Source organism: Chelonoidis abingdonii, chromosome 9 (genome assembly GCF_003597395.2).
Source record: "Chelonoidis abingdonii isolate Lonesome George chromosome 9, CheloAbing_2.0, whole genome shotgun sequence".
Taxonomy (NCBI): domain Eukaryota; kingdom Metazoa; phylum Chordata; order Testudines; family Testudinidae; genus Chelonoidis; species Chelonoidis abingdonii.
In genome coordinates this window covers 60,430,317-60,453,947 of record NC_133777.1, presented here as the reverse complement: position 1 = coordinate 60,453,947, position 23,631 = coordinate 60,430,317, and the positions used below count along the sequence as shown (strand labels likewise).

The 23,631-nt window shown below is 43.5% G+C and overlaps 1 protein-coding gene across 2 annotated transcripts in view; it reads left to right on the top strand.

Moving 5' to 3' along the window:
* The first annotated feature begins 1,984 nt into the window (after positions 1 to 1,984).
* The window catches only part of TEX9 (testis expressed 9), a 60,235-nt gene continuing 38,588 nt past the window's right edge, over positions 1,985 to 23,631 (top strand). For both annotated transcript variants that reach the window (XM_075069592.1, XM_075069591.1), the window contains exons 1-6: positions 1,985 to 2,142; positions 2,658 to 2,749; positions 4,688 to 4,751; positions 9,120 to 9,196; positions 19,268 to 19,316; positions 20,706 to 20,788. In XM_075069592.1, coding sequence (XP_074925693.1) covers positions 2,083 to 2,142; positions 2,658 to 2,749; positions 4,688 to 4,751; positions 9,120 to 9,196; positions 19,268 to 19,316; positions 20,706 to 20,788 — 425 coding nt within the window. In that variant the 5' untranslated portion in view covers positions 1,985 to 2,082. The remainder of the gene's footprint in view (positions 2,143 to 2,657; positions 2,750 to 4,687; positions 4,752 to 9,119; positions 9,197 to 19,267; positions 19,317 to 20,705; positions 20,789 to 23,631) is intronic.

Here is a 23,631-nt window from a genome sequence, read left to right as displayed (position 1 = left end):
AAATAAATCCATTTTACCCTGTATAAAGCTTATACAGAGTAAACTCATAAATTGTTCACCCTCCATAACCCTGACACAGAGATATGCACAGCTGTTTGCCCCCTCCCCCCAGGTATTAATAAATTCTCTGGGTTAATTAATAAGTAAAAAGTGATTTTATTAAATACAGAAAGTGGGAGAATGAATGTGAAAGGATGAATGAGTTAATGTAAGGATGTGGCAAAGAATCCATGAATGAACATGAGTGGGAGAATGAATGATATGTGAAAGGAGGAATGAATGAATAAGTGGGTGATTGATTGTGAAAGAGACACACAGTGAAAAATCAGTGTGTGGGTGAGAGAGACAGCAAGAGAGAGAATGAGGTAGAAAGAATGGGGGAATTCAAGAACAAAGCAGAGGACAATGTAGGAAAAAAAGAGAAAAGTATAGAACAGAACTGAGAACAGAATACCCAAGTAGAGGAGGATGACAGAGGAGAAAAGCAGAAAACAAGGTAGGTCTGGAAAAGCTGTGATAAATAACCGAGCAGAACTTTCAGAAACTAGTACCAAATAAGAGTTGAGGAACTAGAAATAGGAGAAAACAGTAGAAAGGCCAGAGGACACAAAAGTTTTTGTCCATTTCACCATTTACTGTAGTTCATATCCTTCAAATGTCAGGAAGGGGGAAGGGACACAATAGACATTACCCCATATTCCTATCTTGCCTCCAGCTTTTTAAAAAAGGTATATGGCTATGTCTGTACTAGGAACCAATTACAGGTATAGGAATACAGTATATACTGGCAAAGAGCTCCTAGTGTGGAGACAGTTATGCCAGCAAAATGAACCTTTGGTTTAGTAAAACCAGTCCCCATGTGAACAACAGGCTATACCGGTAAAAGTGGAGTTTTGCCATTATAACTGCATCTATACTAGTGTCTTTTGATGGCACAACTATGTCATCACGGATCACACTTCACCCTTGTGACTGATGTAGCTATGGCGGCAGAAGTCTGTAGTGTAGGCCTACGTGCACTTCCGTGACTCCCACTGAAACCATGCACTACCCAAGACAGACATCCCTGATTTTCATTAAAAAATTTGTTCCTCCTAATCACATATCCAGCACCAAAACTGCACTAAGATCTTGGGTGACCTCTTCATGGCCGCATCCAGGGGTCTTTACTCCATTAGTTTCTTTGCTAACTCCCTCTCCTTCACAACATCAGACACAAGCCCCTTAGCTCTATCTTTAAGGTTCTTCACCATTTAGCCTTGCTGCATCAATTCTTAAGATTTCAAACCATTGACCCCTGCGTCTTTGCTCTGCCACACGTGAAGAGTCTTAATTTGCTGCCTTCCACTTGTTCTTCATTCACCTCCACATTTTCTCCTATATTGCCCCTCACACATGGGAAAAACTCCTTGCCAAAATTTCTAAATTCATCCTAGCATCCTTAACACCTGTCCCTGCCAAATCACTACCAGCTGGCAGCAGTGAGGCAAGTGACAAGCCATCACTTTCCCCCCTAAATTCTGTTCATTTTATCACCTGATTTTCCTCCCCCCACATCACTGCATTTGGACGCTGGTCACATCCTGACAACCAGACTGGAAGCATTCTGGACAGGGATCGCCTTATGGGCTGTTTGTGTCCATACAGCACCTAGCCCAGCGGGGTGTGCGCCTGGAGGAGGGGTTGCTAGGCGGGGCAGTGAGAGATGCCACCAGACTGTATTCCGGCCTCCACGCCAAACAGCTGGGAAAGGGAAAAGACAAAATCAGCCAGGCTGCCCATGTCGGAGACAGTGGCAGTGGGTTCACAGGTGGAGTTACAAGGGGGGGGCTCCCCACTGCCCCCTAAGGAGCAGAGCCCCGAACCAATCACTGGGGGGACATCCAAGAATTAACCCCTCCTCCCCCGGTAGGCGCCAGGAACCAATCCCGCGGGGTGGGGATGGGCTCCACAGACCCGCCCTCCTGCGATTTGGAGCCGCCAGGCCCCGACACGCGACGATTTAACACCCCTTCCCGCGCGGGGGTGGATCCGGTTGCCTAGTGAGAGCGACGCTATTCAGCGGCCCCTCAGCAGGACAAAATGGCGGCGGGCTGCGGCGGCGGCGGGGCCCGGCGAGGGGCGGGCTGCGGTTCAGCTGGGGTGAGGCGTGAGGGAAATTTGGGCTGCTGGCTACTAAGGGAGGCCCCTCAGGCTGGTCCCGGTCGGGCTTGGTGAATGCGGTTACTGGGTGTGGGTCTCAGCGGAGGTGCCCAGATGAAGAGGTGGCGAGGGGAGTTGACTGGATTAAGGGTTCAGGCTCGCGTTGGGGAGGGGGGTATCTGGGCGGCCTAGGGGATCAGACCCGGGGGAGGCGATCAGAGTGTGTGGGAGTGTCTGGGGTAGTTGGGGGCCAGACCTGGGGGAGGGGAGGTCGATCAGGGTTGTGGTGGGATGTGTGAGTGCTTAGGGGGTTCAGACCCAGGGATGTCTGGGGAGTCGATTGGAATTTTGGGGGGTGGGTCTGGGCAGATTAGGGGTCAGACAGGGGTGGGTAGAGTATCCAGGAGGGTTGTTACCTGGCACAGTGCCCTGAGCTGAATGCCCCCTCTAAGCAGGGAGTGAGGTGTGATCCAGTGTGCTAAGAAGGGATGCCTCACCTGGCCTGCTCTCCACAGGTGTGGAAATCCCACAGGATCCTGCCCCATCCTGCCATGCCAAAGAACACTTTGATGCATGGAGACTTCCTGGCTAAGGAGGAGGAGTACAAGTAAGGAGAGAACTGTGAGGCAAGGAGGAGAGGTGCTCCCTTGACCCTATTTTGATACCAGTAAAATACTGTGTTTAGAATGGATTGATCAAATTGGACAAGGCAAATGCTCCAGCACTTTCAGGATGAGTGCTGGGTTTTCAGGGGGACCCCAGCACCGTTCTTTGTTGGATGGCCTCTCTGGCTCTTAACAAACCCACATTCAATTCAGAGCTACCCAAATCCACAGGCCCAACTGTCCTTACCGAACAGTTATGGCCATAGACTCATAGACTCTAGGACTGGAAGGGACCTCGAGAGGTCATCGAGTCCAGTCCTCTGCCCTCATGGCAGGACCAGATACTGTCTANAGAGGCTAAGGTGAACAAGTTTTCTCCCTCCTCCTGATAACACCCTTTTAGATACCTGAAAACTGCTATCATGTCCCCTCTCAGTCTTCTCTTTTCCAAACTAAATAAACCCAGTTCTTTCAGCCTTCCGTCATAGGTCATGTTCTCAAGACCTTTAGTCTTGAGAAGTATTAAGAGTACCCTTTTCATTAGGATATCTGGTCATGGCAGAAATGACATGTTAGTTCTTGCTAACTAGAGCTCTGACACCTCCCCCCTCCCTGTTGGCACCTTACACAAAAGACTACAGCTTAAACATTTGCATTGTACTAGGCCTCAGTATGGGTAGGTTAGTTTAGGAGTTTGGTGGGTTTTTTTTTTTGGTTTTTTTTTTAAAGCTACATCTTGAACTCACCTTTGGTAAAAAGATGCGATGACTTTAGAATATGAAAGTTCCTTTAGAGTGCTCAAAACTTCGATTTAAAGAGTTAAAAATTGCTGTTAGATTAAAAAAGTTAAGGCATTTCTAGCTGAAGGGTAGAAACCACCCTCTTTCAATTAACTCCCCTCTTAGGTGTCTGCTCTCTCTCTCCCTATTATCTGTTAGGAATATGTGATGATACATCTGGTAAGACAACTTTATATTACATAAAAAAACCCTCCTTACATTAAAATAATGTTAAGATTGCAAATGTTAAGCACTCAGAAGTTAGGAAATGTTGGAACTAAGGTTGCCCGTGAAACCTTAATTCACCCTTTCTCCCCCTGGTACATATGCCTAATGATTCAGTCTTCAATTATATAATCACATAATACTATTTCCACAGAATGCCAGCCTCATTTCCCATGATTGCTGTCAGCTCTACCTATGTAGATTTTAATTAAAAATGTTTGTAAGTGTTGAGCGACATAAGGTATAATAAAAAGTGGTGTCTGAAAAAGCAGAGATGCATCTTCTCCACACATTTTGGTTGGACAAACGTGTTCTAATACATGATTGTGTTTTATCTTCTGGGCTTGAGTTGCAACTTGAATAGCTTTTTCACCCTGCTGCAACAATTAATGTAATTATTAGTCTTATTCTAAAAGGAAAATCTAGTAGCACAGTGGAATAGAAATTTTGCATTATGTTTGTTTTTTTTGTTTGTTTTTTTAAGGGGAGGAGGACAATTTAAGATAATCCGTTTAACTTGTGCCCAACAGAGCATTACATTTTCTAATGCAGAAAAGTACAACTGACTGGAATAAAAGCACTTCGAAGGCTTTTTTCCTTTAGATGTGTAAAAGTGAAATAAGTTGAACTTAAAAAATAATCAGCTATTTTAATTTTATTGTAGGAGAGTAGTACCCTGGGTGGGGTTTAGGGAATTAAAATATATGTGTATCTAAAAGGCAGACTGCATATATGACATCAGTCTGTTAATACAGAAATAGATAAGATGTTGCTACTTCCCACAATAAAGGAACCTATAAGTATTTCATTCTGCTTTGTAGACGTGAGTGCTTATTCAATGCTTGTGTACTGCCAGACTGCAGAGATTCCATTTAAAATTTATTTCCTTTAAACTCTTCAGGTAAACTTAATAACAAAGCTGTCTTATTGTTTCAGGCGACTGAATGCAGAATTAGAAGCAAAAACAGCAGAGTTGGTGCGTCAGGCCGAAGAAGTAATAGTGAGTAAATTTAGGCTATATTACATAATGGAAATGTAGCTCACATGCACAAAGTGCCAATTCTTGAAAAAATTCTCTGGCTGTGGGAGACAGGAAGCTTTCATGGGCAAGTTGGACATAAGTCATGTACTTCTGCAGAACTTAAGCTTTTTTATTTAAAAAAATCCTTCTTAATACAAGTTGAATATGAATATGCTAGCTTCTGAGTCTGCAGGAGCTGGAGTGCCTTTGTGGTTGTTTAAAATGTTCCCAAGCTACAGCAAAGCAAAAATAAAGGGATACTTGAATTTGGCTCAAATTTACTTTTTTTTAAAACAAAAACCAAAGAAACAAAAAACAACCCCAAACTAGGGTTGTCGATTAATAGCAGTTAAATCACATGATTAACTCAAAAAATTATATGCGATTAAAAAAATTGTGATTAATCGCAGTTGTAATCGCACTGTAAACAATAGAATACCAATTGAAATTTATTAAATATTTTTGATGTTTTTGTACATTTTAATATATTGTATTCTGTGTTGTAATTGCTATCAAAGTGTATATTTTTATTACAAATATTTGTACTGTAAAAATGATAAACAAAAGTAATATTTTTCAGTTCACCTCATACAAATACTGTAGTGCAAACTTTGTCCCGAAAGTGCAACTTACAAATGTAGATGTTTTTTGTTACATAACTGCACTCAAAAACAAAACAATGTAGAACTTCAGAGCCTACAAGTCCACTCAGTCCTATTTCTTGTTCAGCCAGTTGGTAAGACAAACAAGTTTGTTTACATTTACTACAGGAGATAATGCTGCCCTCTTATATATATAGTGTCACCAGAAAGTGAGAACAGGCATTTGCATGGAACTTTTGTAGACAACATTGCAAGCTGTTTACATGCCAGATATGCTAAACATTTCTATGCCCCGTCATGCTTCGGCCACCATTCCAGAGGACATTCTTCCATGCTGACGATGCTTATTTAAAAAAAAAAAAGTGTTTATTAAATTTGTGACTGAATTCCTGGGGGGAGAATTGTATGTCCTCAATTTTGTTTTGCCTGCATTGTGGTATATATTTCATGTTATAGCAGTCTCGGATGATGACCCAGCACATGTTGCTCATTTTAAGAACACTTTCACTGCAGATCTGACAAAACGCAAAGATAGTACCAATGTGAGATTTCTAAAGAAAGCTATAGCACAAGGTTTAAGAATGTGAAGTGCCTTCCAAAATCTGAGAGGAATGAGGTGTGGAACATGCTTTCAGAAGTCTTAAAAGACCAACACTCTGATGTGGAAACTACAGAGCCCGAACCACCAAAAAAGAAAATCAACTTTCTGCTGGTACCATATGATTCAGATAATGAACATGCGTCTGTCCGCACTGCTTTGAATTGTTATTGAGCAGAACCCGTCATCAGCATGGATGCATGTCCCCTGGAATGGTGGTTGAAGCATGAAGGGACATATGAATCTTTCATGCATCTGGCACGTAAATATCTTGCGATGCCGGCTACAACTGTGCGGCATTATTTCCTGCAAATGTAAACAAACTTGTTTGTCTGAGAGAGTGGCTGAGCAAGAAGTAGGACTGAGTGGACTTGTAGACTCTCTAAAATTTTACATTGTTTTTGAATGTAGTTATTTTTGTACATTCTACATTTATAAATTCAACTTTATGATAAAGAGATTGCACTACACTACTTGTATTAGATGAATTGAAAAATACTATCTTCTTTTTAACAGTGCAAATACTTGTAATCAAAAACAAATATAAAGTAAGCACAGTACGCTTTGTATTCTGTGTTGTAAAGTCTACATTTTCAAATATATTGATTTAAAACATCCAAAAATATTTAAATAAATGGTATTCTATTATTATTTAACAGTGCAATTAATCACTTGACAGCCCTACCCCAAACCAACAGAAGCATATCCACACTGTTCTTTGGGAGGGCGAAATCCACATCTTAAATAAACATTACATTTCAATGTTTGAAACCAAGTCATTGCAGCAGTGATACCTTACAGTGAAATTAATTATAAATAAGTGAAACTGACTTGATTGTCGAAGTTGGGAGAAGTCCAAAAAGTAAAACAGCATAATTAGTAATAGTGTTGTTAATAACAAAGAAACTTGTTTAAAGCAAAAAGTATTCCTTTACTAAGGCAGTCACCAGGATCTGGACCTGGCAGACTGAAGACTGGCAACAGACAATATTCTTGTTTGCATCAAAAGAGAATCATAAAATCTCAACCTTAAGAAACAAATCAGGCTTGTTCAAGCAATAACTTAGACAGCAAGTAGGTGTATTCCCTCAGTTACTTACAGTATTGCAATCCATATCAAAAAGAGAAAAAGCTAAAGTCATATGCAGAAGTGCATAGTTCTTGAAGCCACTGCTCAATTATTAGAATCACTAATCTTCATACCCACTAGGTATCGCCTATTCCAGTGGCTCACCTGGACACTGACAAACTGAGCCTATCTGGTTTCTGAAAAGAAGCAGCTGAAAGAGGTATTCAGAGTGCTATCTGCTTTTCTTTCTTCAAAAAAGAAATCTGCCAACTGCCTGTATTTCCTTGTGTGGCATAAGATCAAAAACTGTGTGGGTAAAGCTCAACCAGCCCAAAGCTAACTACAATAGCCTGCGTTGTAGAATTTCTCCAAGATAGCTAGATTTAAGACCCAAGAAAAGATATCTGAAAGAATATGGACATCAAAAGACTCCTCAGAGCAGCAGAAATTAGAAGGTCTCTTGTGATGCTCAGGTTCCCTCTTGGGACATAAATCCAATCCTGGAAGTGTGAATAAGCATCCTTTTAAACCATTACATAGTTTTCTATATCTATAAAGGTGGCATTTAGTGGCCATCACATCCAGCAGAAGAATCAGAGTTAGAAGCGCTATCAATCGATCAGTTTTCCATGTTTTAAGACAAAATGATCCTAAGAACATATGTTGCCTTTGGTCCAAAGGCAAACAGTTCTGCAGGGCTCAAGTGATAGCTTGCTTCCTTTTTGTGGGAAGCCATCTCTCCCAAAGGAGGAGTTGTGGCAGGCGAGGTCTGAAGAACCAAAAAGTTAAGGAAACTTAGTCCCTGAATCATCTAGTAATTTGGGGGCAAGAAAGCCTTCAAATCCATCACCTTCAAAAAAGCTTTCAAGTCCATTCCTTCTCCCCTTCAAAAATTGAAGCCCACCCACCGAGATCAAAGTAGCATCATGGTCCCCAAAATCTCATGTCCTACAAAGAAATCTGTAAAATTAGCCACATGCTCTTCGATACATACATTTTCTAAGTGCTAAAGATCAGATGTGCAAGTGTCCACAGAAACCTCCCTGGTGGAAGGAAGCTGTGTTGCCTCAGTAATCTTAACACTACTTTTGACTGATCAGTTTTCTGTATATAGTTCAATCTCCCCTTATGCATTTTGCTTAAAAGAAAAACCCAACAATTGCATAGATATGCAAACTTGCAGGTAACATTTTCCCCAGTAGTTAGGACACTTAAAGCAAGAATAAAAATAAGTAAGATATGAAAATACCACATGATAGTACTGGCATGTTGGGGGTGGGTGTGTGGAAGAACCCACTGTTTTGTTTGAAAGAAGCAGATATTAGATGTTTTTCATGGACTCAGTATTCCAGCCAACGCTCTAGAAACTTAAAATGGTTTACAAGTTCTGAATGTCTCTGGCTAAACTGATATCTTAAAAAAAAGTGTCAGTGTTTTATTTATTTGGATAGAATTGAGAGAATGTAAATATTTTAAATTAGAAAGACTGGTCATTTCTTTTGCATAATCTGGAGAATAAGAAGTTTGTTCATCTCCTGTGCATCAATGTGTGTTCTACAACATATGCATAGGATGCAAGGGTACACCTACAGTTTTCCTAGGGGTTATTTTAATATAGGTAGAAAGACTTCACATGAGCAAAAGCTAAATAAATACCTGCTTTGGAGTAGAAGAACACTTGAGGCTGTCAGTGATATTTTAGGCTTAACTTTTCCTCTCTGGATTTGAGAGAAAGGTATATCTCCATATATTATATTAAAACTTCTATCTCATAGAACTGGAAAGGACCCTGAAAGTTCATTGAGTCCAGCCCTCTGCCTTCACTAACAGGACCAAGTACTGATTTTGTCCCAGATCCCTAAGTGGCCCCCTCAAGGACTGAATTTACAACCCCAAGTTTAGCAGGCCAATTCTCAAAACAGTGAGCTATCCCTCCCCCCACTTACCATCCTCTCTGTTTCTGTCTCTCAGATGTGGAAAGCTACAGTACTTTTGATTTGTGTGATGCTTGCTAATTATTGGTTGTATCGTACCAACAGTATTTTCCTGTAATGGAAAACTTTCTTTCCTTATTAAAGAGAGATCAACAAGATATACTATCAATACCAGTTTCAACACAAGTTAAATTGTGTGAAGATGACAACAAGCAACTGAGGTAAATGCTTTGAAATTCCAAAATATAATTGGCTGTCTGTAATGGGTATGGAGTCTTTGGATTTGATTCTGCAAACCCTGACTTGCACGAGTAATTCACTTGACTTTCATGGGCCTGCTTGTAGAAATAAGGAGCACTGATGTAAATAAGAGTTCGCAGGGTCAGGTTCCTATATTGCACATAGTCTTTGAACACTAAGCTTCAGAGAGTAATTCTGTCAGGTTGCTCAGCAGCTATCCCTCTGGCTTATTAAGTAGCTGGCCTCTAAAAGACGTCTGCTTTGTTCTTTATTTGAACAAAAAGATAGCTCAATCTAAAGCAAAGTAGGGATGCAGTGCTTCATCACCATGAGGATGAAGAGGGACCAAACATAAGCCATGCCTGGTAAGGTGAAATAGCAATAGTCGTTTCATTATGCAGAATGCCAGATTTAGAAAGAATTTTAGGATACCCTCTGTAGGAGGGTGAGGAAGGTGTGATGTGTCTCCTCCCTGCCTGACCTCACCACCTACCCTCCTGGAAGAATCTGGCGGTTTCCTTCAAAAAAGAGAGTCCAAGAAGCTTTATGAAAGCTTGTATCACTAACACACAGCCTGTTCAGGCTCACTTTGGGGGGAAGGGTCCTTAAACTTAAAAGGGAAATTCTCAGTCCCAAAAATCTGTCTCAGGGCATGGCTCTTCTATCAGAGCCTGGGAGAAGGAAAAGTGTTTCGTCAGTCTCTCATCAGTTTACAGTTGCCCTGCCCAAGCTGACTCCATTGTGGCTTCTCAGAGTCCATCCCATTCCCTCTCCTTGAAACTGCTTCATCTCCTGCTTCCTTCCCTGTACCAGTCCTCTCTGGTTGGCTCATTTAGCAAGCCTGCTCTAGGCTTCTAGTCTGCAAGGCAGCTCCCTCTCCCTCCTTTGCTTTTTCACACACTCCCCCACTGAGTCTCTGGAGCTTAGAAGTATGGGGGTAGGAGAGCTACTTTCAGTGACAGACAGCACACTGATAATTGAGTAATGTAATGCTCTTCTTTGGGTGCTAAAGGAACAACTTAGTGCCATTGAAAGTGTTATAGCTAAATCGCTGGGGCACTGTGGTGACAGATGTGTATAAGAACATAACTCGAGTTAACACATACCAATGAAACTCATAACTGTAAAGATTTAGCCTGTCCTCAGCCAATTCCATCAACAAACCATGGTCTAGAATAGGGGTCTCAAACTCAAATGACCACGAGGGGCACATGAGGACTAGTGCATTGAACTGAGGGTCACATCACTGACACCCCCCCACTGCACCTGGCCCTGCCCCCACTCCCCCCTTCCATTAGGCTCTGCCACGCCCCACATCTTTCTACCCCTTCCCTGCCCCAATCCAACCTCTTCCCCGAAGTCCCCAGCCCAGCACTGCCCCTAGGGGGTGCAGGTGGTGTGCAGGGTGTGGCAGGGGGCTCAGGGCAGGGCGTTGGTGGGTGGGGTGCAAGAGGGTGAGGGGTGCGGCAGGTGGCTCAGGGCAGGGAGTTGGGATGCAGGCTCCATCCCAGCGCCGCTTACCTAGAGCGAGTCCGAGGTGGCAGTGGTGTGCACTGGGCCAGGGCAGACTCACTGCCTGCCTGCCCACCCTGGCCTCTGGCCCCGCCCTGCTTGGTTCCAGGAAGCAGCTGGAACTGTGTCCCTGCAGCCCAAGGGGGAGGGGCTCAGGATTCTGTGCATGCACTGCTCTTGCCGTGCCTCTAGGTACCTCCCACAAAGCTCCCATTGGCCGCAGTTCCCTGTTCCTGGCCAATGGGAGCTGTGGGGGGCGGTGCCTGGAAGGAGGCAATGCAGGAGCCCTCTGCCTCCTTCCCTCTACGCCCCGGAAGGGGCATGCTGCTAGCTGCTTCAGGCAGCGGCGCAGGGTTCGCAAGCCACAGGGGACAGTCCCACGGGTAGGCAGAGGGATGGGGGAGGCATGGGGAGCTTGGCGGGGCACACCGCTACTTGTTTGAGACCCTTGGTCTAGAAGCTTCTAGGACTGGAAATGCTTACGCCAAAGACCTAAACAGAGAGACATTGAGCTGGCACTCTGTGGAATGTGTGTCATTACATTATAACAGCAGGCATTATATTCTACTACAGCATATGTTTGGGCTCCATATATGTACACCAGCTAACTCCAGAGATTACAATTAAGTATGCTGTTTATTTAGTCAGATGTGAACCTGTATGTTACATAGGAGTGTCACTAGAAATAGTGGCAGGATTGAAGAGATATTGAAGATGGTCTATCAATCTACCCCCCCAAACTAATAAGATTTCAAGTTTATGTCGCTGCTGATCTTGAAAGGATAGTGAAAATGCAGTGTCAGACTGCTTCAAATGTGAGCTCTGATTGGGAAATTAGTTTGCCAGAGATTTTGATTTGATTGCTACTGATGACCATATAGCTCTAAATCAGAGGAGTGAATAAGGGAGGCACTTAGGCCTTGCTATATCCAAAGGGGTTTGCTGGAATAGAGGCAGCAGCTAATAGTAGAAAAAGTTCTTTTTTTCCAGCATAATTGGGTCTATGCTAAGAGTTGTGTTGACATAGCAACGTTGGTTGCATGTGTGGGTATGGCTTAGGTAAGTAGAGTAAAGCTACAACTGAAGTTTGTGAGTATATGTGTGAGTACGTACCTCTGTGTTCTCTACTTGCCTAAGCCATGCACTGCTATTTTTAGCAACGTAGTGTCCTGCTCCCTCCCTGCTGCTATAGCCTTTCCTGGCTACAGAAAAAGATTTCCCTAGCAAGGAAAGGTTCTGGCAGGGGGGAGGCATTGAGAAAAGACTCCATTAGCTCCCTGTTGCTGGAGCCATTTGCCCGCTTCAGTGAATGCAGCATGGATGCAGTCTGCTTTTCATAGCTACATATACTCTACATGCTGCTGCCAGTAGTATGTAGTCTAGACATAGCCTAAAAAGGGTTGGGGAAAGAGGAGCAGCTCTGGCCAGGAATCTCTAAGATACAGTTGACCTGTCAATTACATAAGTAATTGAAAAGCTTTTAAGGCCACCACTGTTTGTATGTCCAGTGAAATTTTAGCTGAAAAAGAGAAAACTCCAGACTGCAGTGAAAAAAATTTAAGCCGTTGCTAGCCATTAGAAGATGGAGATTATGAAAACTAGGTAGTTGGACACACTGATTACTCTAGGATGAGCATCCATTGCCCTTCAAAAGGGGTTGTCTTTAACTCATAGTGTATTTCTCTGTACCAAATTATTTCACTGTGTTGCTTTTTTTTTTTTTTTTTGGCAAGAGGAGTACATATTATAATTTGAAAAATGGAGATAACAAATGGTAAAAGGAGGCAGACAGCACCAGTTAGGCATTTGAGAGAGGTTGTGCTCTTTTCTGTATTTTTTTTTTTTCTGGTGGTGGTCATTCTTCATCTTTTGACAGACACAGAATCCAGGAGAAAAAAAACAGGTTAAGGATGGAAAGCAATTAAATAATAGGGAGAGGAGTTTAATGAAAAAGATACCGAAGCAAAAAAATCCTGGCTTTTTTAAAGCAAATGTTTTATTAAGTTAAAGGGACACTAAAGTGAGGCTAGGTGCATTTCTTTAAATCTGCCTCAAGACCATTCTGAAGTATTTTATAGAGTAGTCTCTCTTCCTCCAAATTATTAATATTTTACATTGAGAAACTAAGCAACTATGGTGTTTACTCTAAAGGACCAGCTTTTGTTTACACTTTCACTCTTTAGGGCATGGCCAGGCGCACAAGGGTGGGGACTGGGTGTGCGCGCATGGCTAGGCATACTATAGGCTTTGAATAGGATTAGCGAACACAAAGGATTCACTCATGCACGCGCACCTCATGTTTATGTGCAGGGAAGCAATTGTAAACATGTGCTGCTATTTTGATGTGACCACCAGCCTAGGTACTTAATTGTGAACCTTTTCAGGCTTAACACTTTAATTTCACATCTTGAATGATTTGCACAGTATTCATTTCTTAAGGATTAAAAAACAACAAACAAATAGGGTGGCAGGCAAACATGGGGAAATTAACAGTGCCTTTAAAATTAAATAGATTTGAACACTTTAGCAAACAAATTGAATTTTAGGTCAGAATGCCTAAGTACAGAGATGTTAGGAACAAATTCACATGCTGATGAAAGGGATGCTCTTGTTTTCTCAAGAATAGAAGTGTTGCATTTTAATATTTCTGTAAGCAATATGTAATGGAGTATTTTGTCAGCAGCTGTGGAGGAGGGCATGAATCCTACCCTTCCCTCAGTGATTGTAGCTAGCCAATAGGATGCGAACAGGAGGAAAACTGGATAGGAAGACTATCTGTTCTCTAGGTCTGTTGCCACCCGCAAAAGAGATCCACAGTCTGTAATCATTTGATACTAGCAGTATGAGTAGCCCCCTGAGATAGCTAGATCACAACTGTAAAAACAAAACAAAAAACTATCTTAGGGCTTGGCTACACTTGAAAGTTACAGCGCTGCTGGTGGCTTTACAATGCTGTAACTTACTTCCCGTCCACACTGGCAAGGCACAGACAGCTCTGTATCTCCCTGGCTACAGCGCCGGTTGTACTCCACATGGACGAGAGGAATAAAGAGAACAGCGCTGGTGCTGCAGCACTGGTGCTGCAGCGTAAACAGTGATTAATCTTACTACACTGTAACTGACCTCAGGAATTTTCCCATAATGCTTTTAACTAAAGAACTCTCTTTGTTTTGTTATGATGCCTCTCTTTGTTTTGTTGTGAACTTGGGGCTCCTGGAGCTGCTTGTCTAAAAAACAAACAGCAATTGTTTGCTCGAGCAGAGGCAGGCAGGGAATGTCCACAGCTAGTGTTTGCTTGAGGAGAGAAACAGCACGGCTGGGGAGGGGGGGGGGAGGGAATCCCTCGGAGCAGCTGCTTCTCTGGTCTGAAAGCTATTTGCATTTAAGAGTGAATGAGAGAGGGGTGGGGGAAGTGGTCGGAATTTCCAAGGCAGGATGCTGACTCAATGTCAGCTCCAAAAATCCACTCTCTCTCTCCCCCTCATGCTCCCTGTCACACTCCACCCCACTTTGCTCTTTTGAAAAGCACGTTGCAGCCACTTGAATGCTGGGATAGCTGCCCATAATGCATCACTCCCAACACGGCTGCAAATGTGGCCACACTGCAGTGCTGGTAGCTGTCAGTGTGGCCACACTGCAGCGCTTTCCCTACACAGCTGTACGAAGACAGCTTTAACTCCCAGCGCTGTACAGCTGCAAGTGTAGCCAAACCCTTAGTCAGAAAACATGTTTGGAAGGACTCTCCAGTTCCTTGGATTAACAGTATCTAGAGCATTGTGCAGAAAACGCTTGTGTTTGTTAATAGGGAGGTTTGAATGTGAGTGTAGTTCCCATTGTTAAAGTAGGGTGAGCATAGAGACCTGTTTCTGGGTGTGGCTACACTTGAAACTTCAAAGCACTGCCGCGGCAGAGCTTTGAAGTGTGAGTGTGGTCGCAGCGCCAGCACTGGGAGAGAGCTCTCCCAGCGCTGCACGTACTGCACATCCTCTACGGGTGTAGCTTACAGCGCTGGGAGCCATGCTCCCAGCGCTGCGGCACTGTTTACACTGAGGCTTTACAGCACTGTATCTTGCAGCACTCAAGGGAGTGTTTTTTTCACACCCCTGAGCGCGAAAGTTGCAGCTCTGTAAAGTGCCAGTGTAGCCATGGCCTCTGTCTGGATTAGATGTAACCAAATGGAGGTAGAGGTGGTGAGAACTGACCTGAACCTTTGTCCAAACCAAGGTGTTTTCTAAACCTCAAAATATAAAGTTAAGGGAGTGCAGTTAGCTTTGGTGTAAAATTTAATTATTATGCAAACAAATTTTTGTAAGCCTGCAGTTGAACTATTCATTTGTTTAAAACATAGATAAAATCATTTTTAAACAATCTACTCCAGTGGCTGAAATGCAAATATTGCAGCACTAAGAACCTGGCAGTAAAACTGTTTTAGTGGCTTTTCATTGGTCATGTGGCGATAAATGGAAAAAATAAGAAGCATAAGTAGTGAAAAGTAACGTAGATTTTTGTTTTTACTTTAAGATGTAATTAGTAACAATTATAACACATATTAAGCTTAGTGTTTACTTTCTTAAAATTTGCATTTAATGTGTCTATTTTCCTTTTCCAAAGCTGCATTTCTCCTGTATTTAAGAAGAATAGTAAGATGTTGATTTGTCAGTAAAATAAGCAGATATAATCCTGAACACAAGGAGCATATATGTTGTGCAAAATATCTTCATAGTCCTTTTCTGGCCACACTTTAACCTTTCTGAGTCTGTTTCTCTAGCTATAAAATGAGTATAAAAACTGTATAGGTTTTGTTTTCTGACAATTATTTTCAGCTCTACTGATGAAAGATACCAACCTTTTTATAGTATGTAATAGCACAGGGGTGGGCAAACTTTTGGGTCCAAGGGTCACGTCGGGGAACAGAAATTGTATGATGGGCCATGAATGCTCACAAAATTGGGGTTTGGGGTATGGAAGGGGATGTGGGCTCTGGGATGGGGCTGGGAATGAGGAGTTTGGGGTGTAGGAGGGTGCTCACGGCTGGGACTGAGGGGTTTGGAGGGTGGAGAGAATCAGGGGTGCAGGAAGGGGTGCAGGCTCTGGAGTGGGGCTGAGAGATTTGGGGTGCAGGAGGGTGCACCGGGCTGGGATCGAGGTGTTTGGAGAGAAGGAGGGGGATCAGGGCTGGGGGATGAGGAGAGGCTCAGGGGGTGCAGGTTCTGTGTGGTGCTTACCTCAAGTGGCTCCTGGAAGCAATGGCATGTACCTTTTCTGGCTCCTTTGCGGAGGCGTGGTCAGGTGGCTCTGTACACTGCCCAATCCGCAGACATTGCCCCTGCAGCTCCCATTGGAGTGTATAGGAGCCAGAGCAGGGCCATGCCACAGCTTGAGAGCCGCGTGGTGCGGCCCCTGAACCTGCGCCCCAGCTGGAGCGCTGAGAGGGCCAGAGCCATGTGGTGTGGCTCCCGCCCCAGCGCTCTGGCTGGAGCAGGGCTGAGCTCCGTGGTCCAGTCCTCGACCCAGCACCCCGGCTGGAGCGCTGGCGGGGGGGCAAAGCCACATGGTGTGGCCCCCGCCCCAGCGCTCTGGCTGGGGCGGGGCTGAGCTGCATGATCCAGTCCTTGACCCAGCGTCCCGGCTGGAGCGCAGGAGCAGGGCCGAGGCATGTGGTCCAGTCCCTGACCCAGTGCCCCGGCCAGAGCGCTGGTGTAGGGCCGAGCCGCATGGTGCAGCTTGCTGGCCGACTTAAAACAGCTCGCGGGCTAAATCTGGCCCGCAGGCTGTAGTTTGCCCACTCCTGTAATAGCACATTCCTGTGCCACAAGAATAAAAGTATTGGATTCTGAGACAGAGTGCTCAAAGTTTAGGATCCTGCTAAAAGTTGCAGTTTAGTGTAATTGACATTGATCTTGCTGGCATACCAAATCCTATAGAGTAAACGGGGTATAACAGAGGGGTTTCATAAACAGCAGACAGATTTTATATAAGAAAAGTTCTTTTCTTGGGGGTCAAAATAAAGGTCTTATTTCCTTCTAAAATGTGTAAATTGGACACCAATGTTTTGCTTACAGAATCCTCCTGTGTTCCTACAGCTCTGATTACTCTTTGTTCATTTGCACTATTTTTTTACTGATAAGTAGTACAGCATGAGACAAGATCCTCCTCTGTTTGATACTGCTTCAGGTAGAAGATAAATGGTTTTTGTGAAGAGAATAGATGCATTTCAACATGGACCATTTATCTGCAACAGTCATCTATTTAAAGCAAAAAAAAAATACCAAACAACGTGCACCCCCAAACTTACGTGTTTTTTTGGTTACAGATATTCTCAGCAGTAACCTGCAGGATATTGCCTTTTTCTTGAACATCTACTGGTGGTCTTTGAGTGTGACAAGTGTCCTTGATCAGCTACAGCTTGGTGCTCTTAAACAGAGTATCTACTTTAGAAAAGTTTGGCTTAGGAGAAGCCACCTGGAGTCAGTGGCACATGCATGTTGAAATTTCAGGAGCGAGCATAAGGCAAGCACCGTTAGTCAGTCACAGGGGAGAAATGTGTTACATGCTTAAGTCCAAAATGGTATTTGGTAGCACACCTCTGACAGCCCTTACAGGTACAGATGTTACAGCTGATTTAGAGTGGAATAAAAGGAGTAAAAAGATGCAGAGGGAAGAAAATTTCTCTAGTTTTTAATACCAAGTAATAGGTGGCAGATGTGTCTGAAAACAATTTTAAAAAAAAGCATTTTACAGCCAGCACTCTCTCCCTTTTCTTAACCTATTTAATTTGTAACCTAATTTTCAGCTCTCAATATTTGGTCAAATAGTTTGGGGTTCTCTGTTTCTGCCTGTAACAGTCAGGGAGCATCTTTAAGAGCAGGTGCTATGTCTCCAAGCATAATTTAGGGTTGGCCATATAAGACCAGGAACACTGGAAATATCTGCAGGAGGGATTGTTTGGAGTTGTCTGACTGAGGGAGTGAGGCAACCAGCCAAGACTATAAAAGAATAAGCCTGTGGTTCACTGGAAAGATGGGGAGTGGAAGAATGGCCTAGGGTTGGACTTGTCAGAAGGCAAGAGAGCTGAAAAAACAGTCAGAGGCTGGTGGAATAGAGATAGGAAGAGGCCTGTAAGAGATTTAGGGACAGGGCAGAGAAGGAGTCAAGGAAGGGGTAGCAAGGGCAAAACAGTGTGGATGGCCATTCATATCTGATCATTTTACCCAGTTGGAAGCCAAGGAGGGTATCTGCATCAGCGTTCCTACTCTGGGTTCATCCACTTTCTTCCTTTGGTGGTCCTCTGACTCAGCAATGTTGGATCCCTGATATGATTTAGCTCTTTGGCTAAGTCATGCAAGTCCTCCACCACATCTGGAAGGGCCAGATCAAGTCTAATGAACACAGAATCATCTTCTGGCCTTCCTCAGAACACACAGTTCTTCCCATGATTGCTCAGGGTCCACCTTCACAGGGCCACACAATGTCTTTACTCAAGATGGACTGCACTTCCTTTTCTAGACCCCTACTAGGATCAGCAATCCTTTTGCCCTGTTGGTAGAGGGCTATAGAAGGAGATGGGGGCTTTTCCCCACCTTTGCTGAAATCCCAGTTTGCTAAGTGAAAGTGTCAACTTCCAGCCATGCTATTTTGTCCAGGTTATTTTCTTCTGATTGTACCATCCTCAGGGTCTTTTGATGTCCTGGCCCTAGGCACCTCCTAGACTTTTTCGCAGTTCTGTTCAACCAGCTTTCCTGACTGTCTTATCAAGCTTGTTACTGTAGAAAGACCAACTGTAGGTGATACCTCCACTCCCTACCTAGCTCACTGAGCCACAGACTTTTAAAATATGGTCTTGGAAAGTCACATGGAATACCAAGTCATATGACCATCACCAATCCCCACATAGCACTCCCTTCTCCCCTGTTTAGTTAGTGTTGTTTACTAACAGACCTCTTGAGTAGAGGCTGATAATAGCATCACCACATTTTTTGTTATTTGTGCAAACATTGAGCTTTAAATAGATGTACCACACCAAGAGCATCCTGTGTAAGTGAGATATGTGAGGAAATAAAACCTATATCCCTGTGTGTGGGCTCAGTCAGGACTACAATTCTCTCTCTTTATGATCAGCAGTGAAGGAGGCTTAAGAAATGGGTAAGAAATCACATAATTAAGGTATTTGCAGGGTTTTTTTTTTAATTTGCTTCCACAGAGATGCATTGGGAATTTAACTCATCTCAGCTTACCACATGTTAAACGATTTAAACTTTCTTTCACTGATCAGCCCTTAGTCTTGAACTTCTTTTATTCTTTATCATTGAAGACATTGAATTCCCAAACCAACTGGATTTATTGGATTAAAAGAAAAATAATTTTAGTAAAAAAAGCAGCTGGTACATTTTCTCCAATTTTACCTTCACTTTTACTGTTGTATGTAAAATGTCAGAACCAGCAGAATAAAAAGCAATTCATTTTGGAATATTTTTTCTTTAAGTATTTGTTTTATTATGACTTTACAAAAGAATTTACTTTCGTTTTATTTTTCTTTTCAGAGATGTGCTTTCTCCTGAACTGCCAATCCTTACACTTTCACATATTAAGGTACTGAAATCCGCAAACTTTGCTCTTTAATGGAATTACCAGATAGATATGCCTACCATTCTAGAAACTGTACTGAGTGGCGAAAATCTATGGAGTGTTTAAAGCAGAAGTCTGGGAGATAGAACTCCTGGGTTCTGTTTTTGCAAATTGCTGTGCTACTGACTTGCTAGGTGACCTTACACTAGTCACTTAGGCCTGGTCTATGCTAGAACATTGTCAGCTTACCTGTCCACACCCCCAGAGCGGCACAGTTCACCTGACCCGGCCTCCAGTGCAGATAGTGCTAGCCCAACATAGTTACTGCCTCTCTGGGAGAGGGATTACCTATGTTGACAGGAGAACCCCTCCTGTCAGCATAGTTAGTGTCTACACTGAAGTGCTATAGCGATGCAGCTGTGCCGCTGTAGCATTTCAAGTGTAGACAACCTTTTAGGAGTAAAATATGGCCCAGAAACTATGTAAAATGGAGCTATTATTTCAGTACGTATAACATTTTGAGATCCTTAGATTAAAGGTGACATGTAAAATTTTATAATACTGCTTTTTTCTTAGACAAAATTTCTGTGTATTTCTTCTCTTGTCTGTGTAATGTTAATGGCAATACTATTATTTTTCAATTAAAGTCCTCTTAAAGAAGTTAATGAGAAAAATAACTGGATATTATGAGAAGAAAATAATGGATAAACAAGGCCAGGAACAAATGCAAAGACTCACTAGCCTCATAAGCTTTAGCTACATTGCATCCTTTAGGGATTCAGCTAAAGTTTCCACAGTGTTTCCTTTAAGAAAGACCTTAGCAAAAAAAGCTGATTCTTGGAGAATCTTAATTTAGGAGTAAGCTCAGAAAGTTACTCAGTAACTTTACTGCAGAAGGAAGATATAGCAATACTAAAAATATGCTAATTCCATTGGTGACTTAAAAGGAGTGTCAAACGCTGTCAACAGCAATGTCTGTTAACCTGAGATGGTACTCATGAACCAACTGTATGATGGATTCAGCTTGGTGTCTAGGTGGAATAATCTTGCTTATTTAGTTGTAGTACATTAGAAGTGTTTGTACCTTAATAGCTCAATAACAGTTGTATTCCTTATTTGTGCTTACTCATGACTGCACATGCAAGTCAGTTCTGAGTGTGCAAATAAAGAGGTGTTTAGTCACTTGTACATGCAAACAACATGTCTGCACATGCAGTAGCAGTAAAAATATTTGCAAAATGGGCAAAAAAAGTTTGTTTCTTGGGCGTCTCAGGCTTTGAAAATCAGACTGTTTAAAATATTCCTTTTGACTGTCAGTTTGACTACAGGAAAACAGAGAAATAGTTGTGCTAGAAAAAGGGTCATGGTCTCAGTAGTCAGGATCATATTTATGATAATAGCTCTTTCCCCTAGCAACCAAACAAAAAATCTGGTTCCATGTCTACAGCTCAGAACAGACCACACTCTGGCAGTAAGGTGAAGAGAACAACTTCAAGGTATATTATTTGTACACTGCATTTGTATTTATTTAAAAATCTATACTGTGGTAATGAAATGAGAATAGTTTTAATTGATTTTTTTTATACTGATACACATTTATACAAATATACTTTGTGTCTGAAATGTCTTACAGTTTACTTAATCCTATTTCTGCTCTATGCTTGCCTACATAAAGCAGCTGGAAATCTTTAATGAGTAGCCATGGTTAACACTACAGCAATGAAACTGCGGCTTATCACAAATTTAAAACAAAGGACTTGTCAAGGCTGTGATTTTAAACTTTTCCTCAATGAAAGAGAAATAAGCAGATCTCTACCTATTGGTCCTGGTTTGGAAAGCATTTTACTAGAGGCACCTGGAATGAATGCCTTTGAGCACAGAAGTTCAGAGTCATTGAAGCTGAAAAAGGGGAAGAATAAGGCCCATAGTTCCCAAAGGCATCTATCTACATATTTTAGTGTGCCTAAAATAAGTATGTGAGCTCAAGATTCACCAAGGTGACAGACAAGAGGCAAAGATAGGGGCAAAATGTGTAGGGTACTTTAATGTTGTGAGAAGTTTTCATTGATGGGGGTAGGTAGAAAATTAATCTACTAGCCCTAATCTCTTTATAAAGCACTTTTGATATGGTATAAAACTTAGAAAGGGAGTGTACTAGGGTTCACTAGGGGCTAGCAGGCCTAGGGGTCTGGCCCATGACTCAGTCTGAGTCTTGGGATGGCTTTGCCAAAGAATATGAAAGCCTAGCAGTCGAGTTACAGTTCTCCCATCCCCTGGTGCTCCCTGGGTTGCCCTGGTCAGGTGGAGGGGGAAGGCCCTGCCGGTCCACCAGGTCCCAGCCCAAGTAATGAGGAGAGTCTCAGTTCTCTCTGGCTGGTACAAAAAACTAAACTCCTCAGGGCTACCTCTTTTTCCTCCTGTTCTCGCTTCAGTTTGTAGCATGGCATGGCGCTTTGCTTCCGTCTCAGCAAAGGATTGCTCTCACAATCTCAATAGTTCAAATAGTCTGTGGGGTGTTCCCAGCTCATTTTCCAGTGTCCACTTGCTCCTCGTCAGGGAGAAGTGGGGAAGAGGCAAGAAAAAGGGAGACAAGCCCTTCACTGCCCAGTTGTGTCTTATCCAGAGTCCAGATTCTTCCCCTGTAGATAGATCTCTCTGTCACAGAAGCTACAGCCTGGCTACTTGCCTGCAGCCAGTCTCTCCTTCACTTTTCCCCTCCTTGCCTTTCCATCTCCTTGTAAGCAGGCCATCCATTTGGAGCATGCTCTGCAACTGCTGAAGGGCGGGGCCTTCTTATCCCAGTACTACTGCTTTAGTCTTAGTGAGGGGTCTGTAAACCCCATCAGAGGGAGACAGGTGACATTTCAAGTAGCAGGAGAGGGACAAATAGCATTTTTGACAGAATGGAGGTGAGAGCAGAGTAAGGAGGATCTCTCAGTAATCATGGGATGAGATGGTACATTTTAGCATATGTATAACAGAGGGAGGGGTGGGCTTCAGTAGAATTAGATGAAACAGCAAGAGTCACTGGCTGTGAGGAGGAAAGAGTGTGAGGTCAAAGATGACACCAAGGTCATGCACTTGAGATGTAGTATAGCAGAATTGTCAGGAATAGGAGAGCAGAGAGGGATTAATAAAAGAGATTAGTAGCTCAGTCTTGGGGGTGAGTGAATTTGATACAGTAGATGAGAAATAGGACAGGAAGCTGAAATCAGGACAAGCAAAATGGATTTGGAAATCTGAATTTAGAACAGATGAAGGTCACCAAAGAAAAAATAGTGAATGAGTATGACAGAATTCTGAAGGATGCCATTGCCAACTGATAGTGAGAGGGGAGTACATGGAGTGGCCATAGGAGATACCAAAGAAGAGGTCAGAAAGGTTGGAGAAAGGCAGTGTCTATGGCAGAAGACCAGTGTAGATAGATTATCTTAATCAAAAGGAACACTTATATTGTAATTTTAAATATCTTAATAAAGCCTTCCCTTTCCAGGCTAAATAATCATTGCTGTTGCAGCCTTCTTCACTAAGAAGATGAGTTTCTCTGCACACAATATGGCTGTCACACAGAATTTGAAACAAAGGGTTTTATTTCTTCCTGGGTGAAGCAAGCAATGGCCCAGGGGCCACATCCGGCCCTCCAGATGTTTTAATCTCGCCCTCGAGTTCCCACTGGAGAGCAGGATCTGAAGCTTGCCCCCCTCTGGCACTCCAGCTGGGGAGTGGGATAGGGGGCTTGCCCCGTTCTGCACGGCTCCCAGAAGCAGTGGCATGTCTCCCCTCCGGCTCATATGCGTAGGGGCAGCTAAGGGGCTCCGCATGCTGCCCCCGCAGCTCCCATTGGCCAGGAGCCAGTGAAAGCTGCAGGGGCGGTGCCTGCGGACAAGACAACACGCAGAGCTGCCTGTCTGTGCCTTTGTGTAGGAGCCAGAGTGGGGACATACCACTGCTTCTGGGAGCTGCTTGAGGTAAGAGCCGCCCGGAGCCTGCACCCCTGACCCCTTCCTGCACCCCAACTCCCTGTCCCAGCCCTGATTTCCCCCTCCCGCTCTCCAAACCCTTCGGTCCCAGCCAGGAGGACTCTCCTGCACCCCAGCCCCACCCCAGAGCCTGCACGCCCACCCAGAGCCCTGGCCCCCAACCCCCTGCCCAGGCAGGAGCCCCCTCCTGCACCCTGAACTCCTCATATCTGGTCCCACCCCAGAGCCTGCACCCCAACACCTGGTTTCATGAGCATTCATGGCCCACCATACAATTTCCATACCCAAACGTGACTTCGGGCCAGAAAGTTTGCCCATCCCTGTTCTATAGTGACTTGGGCATGAAGGCCAGTAGATGA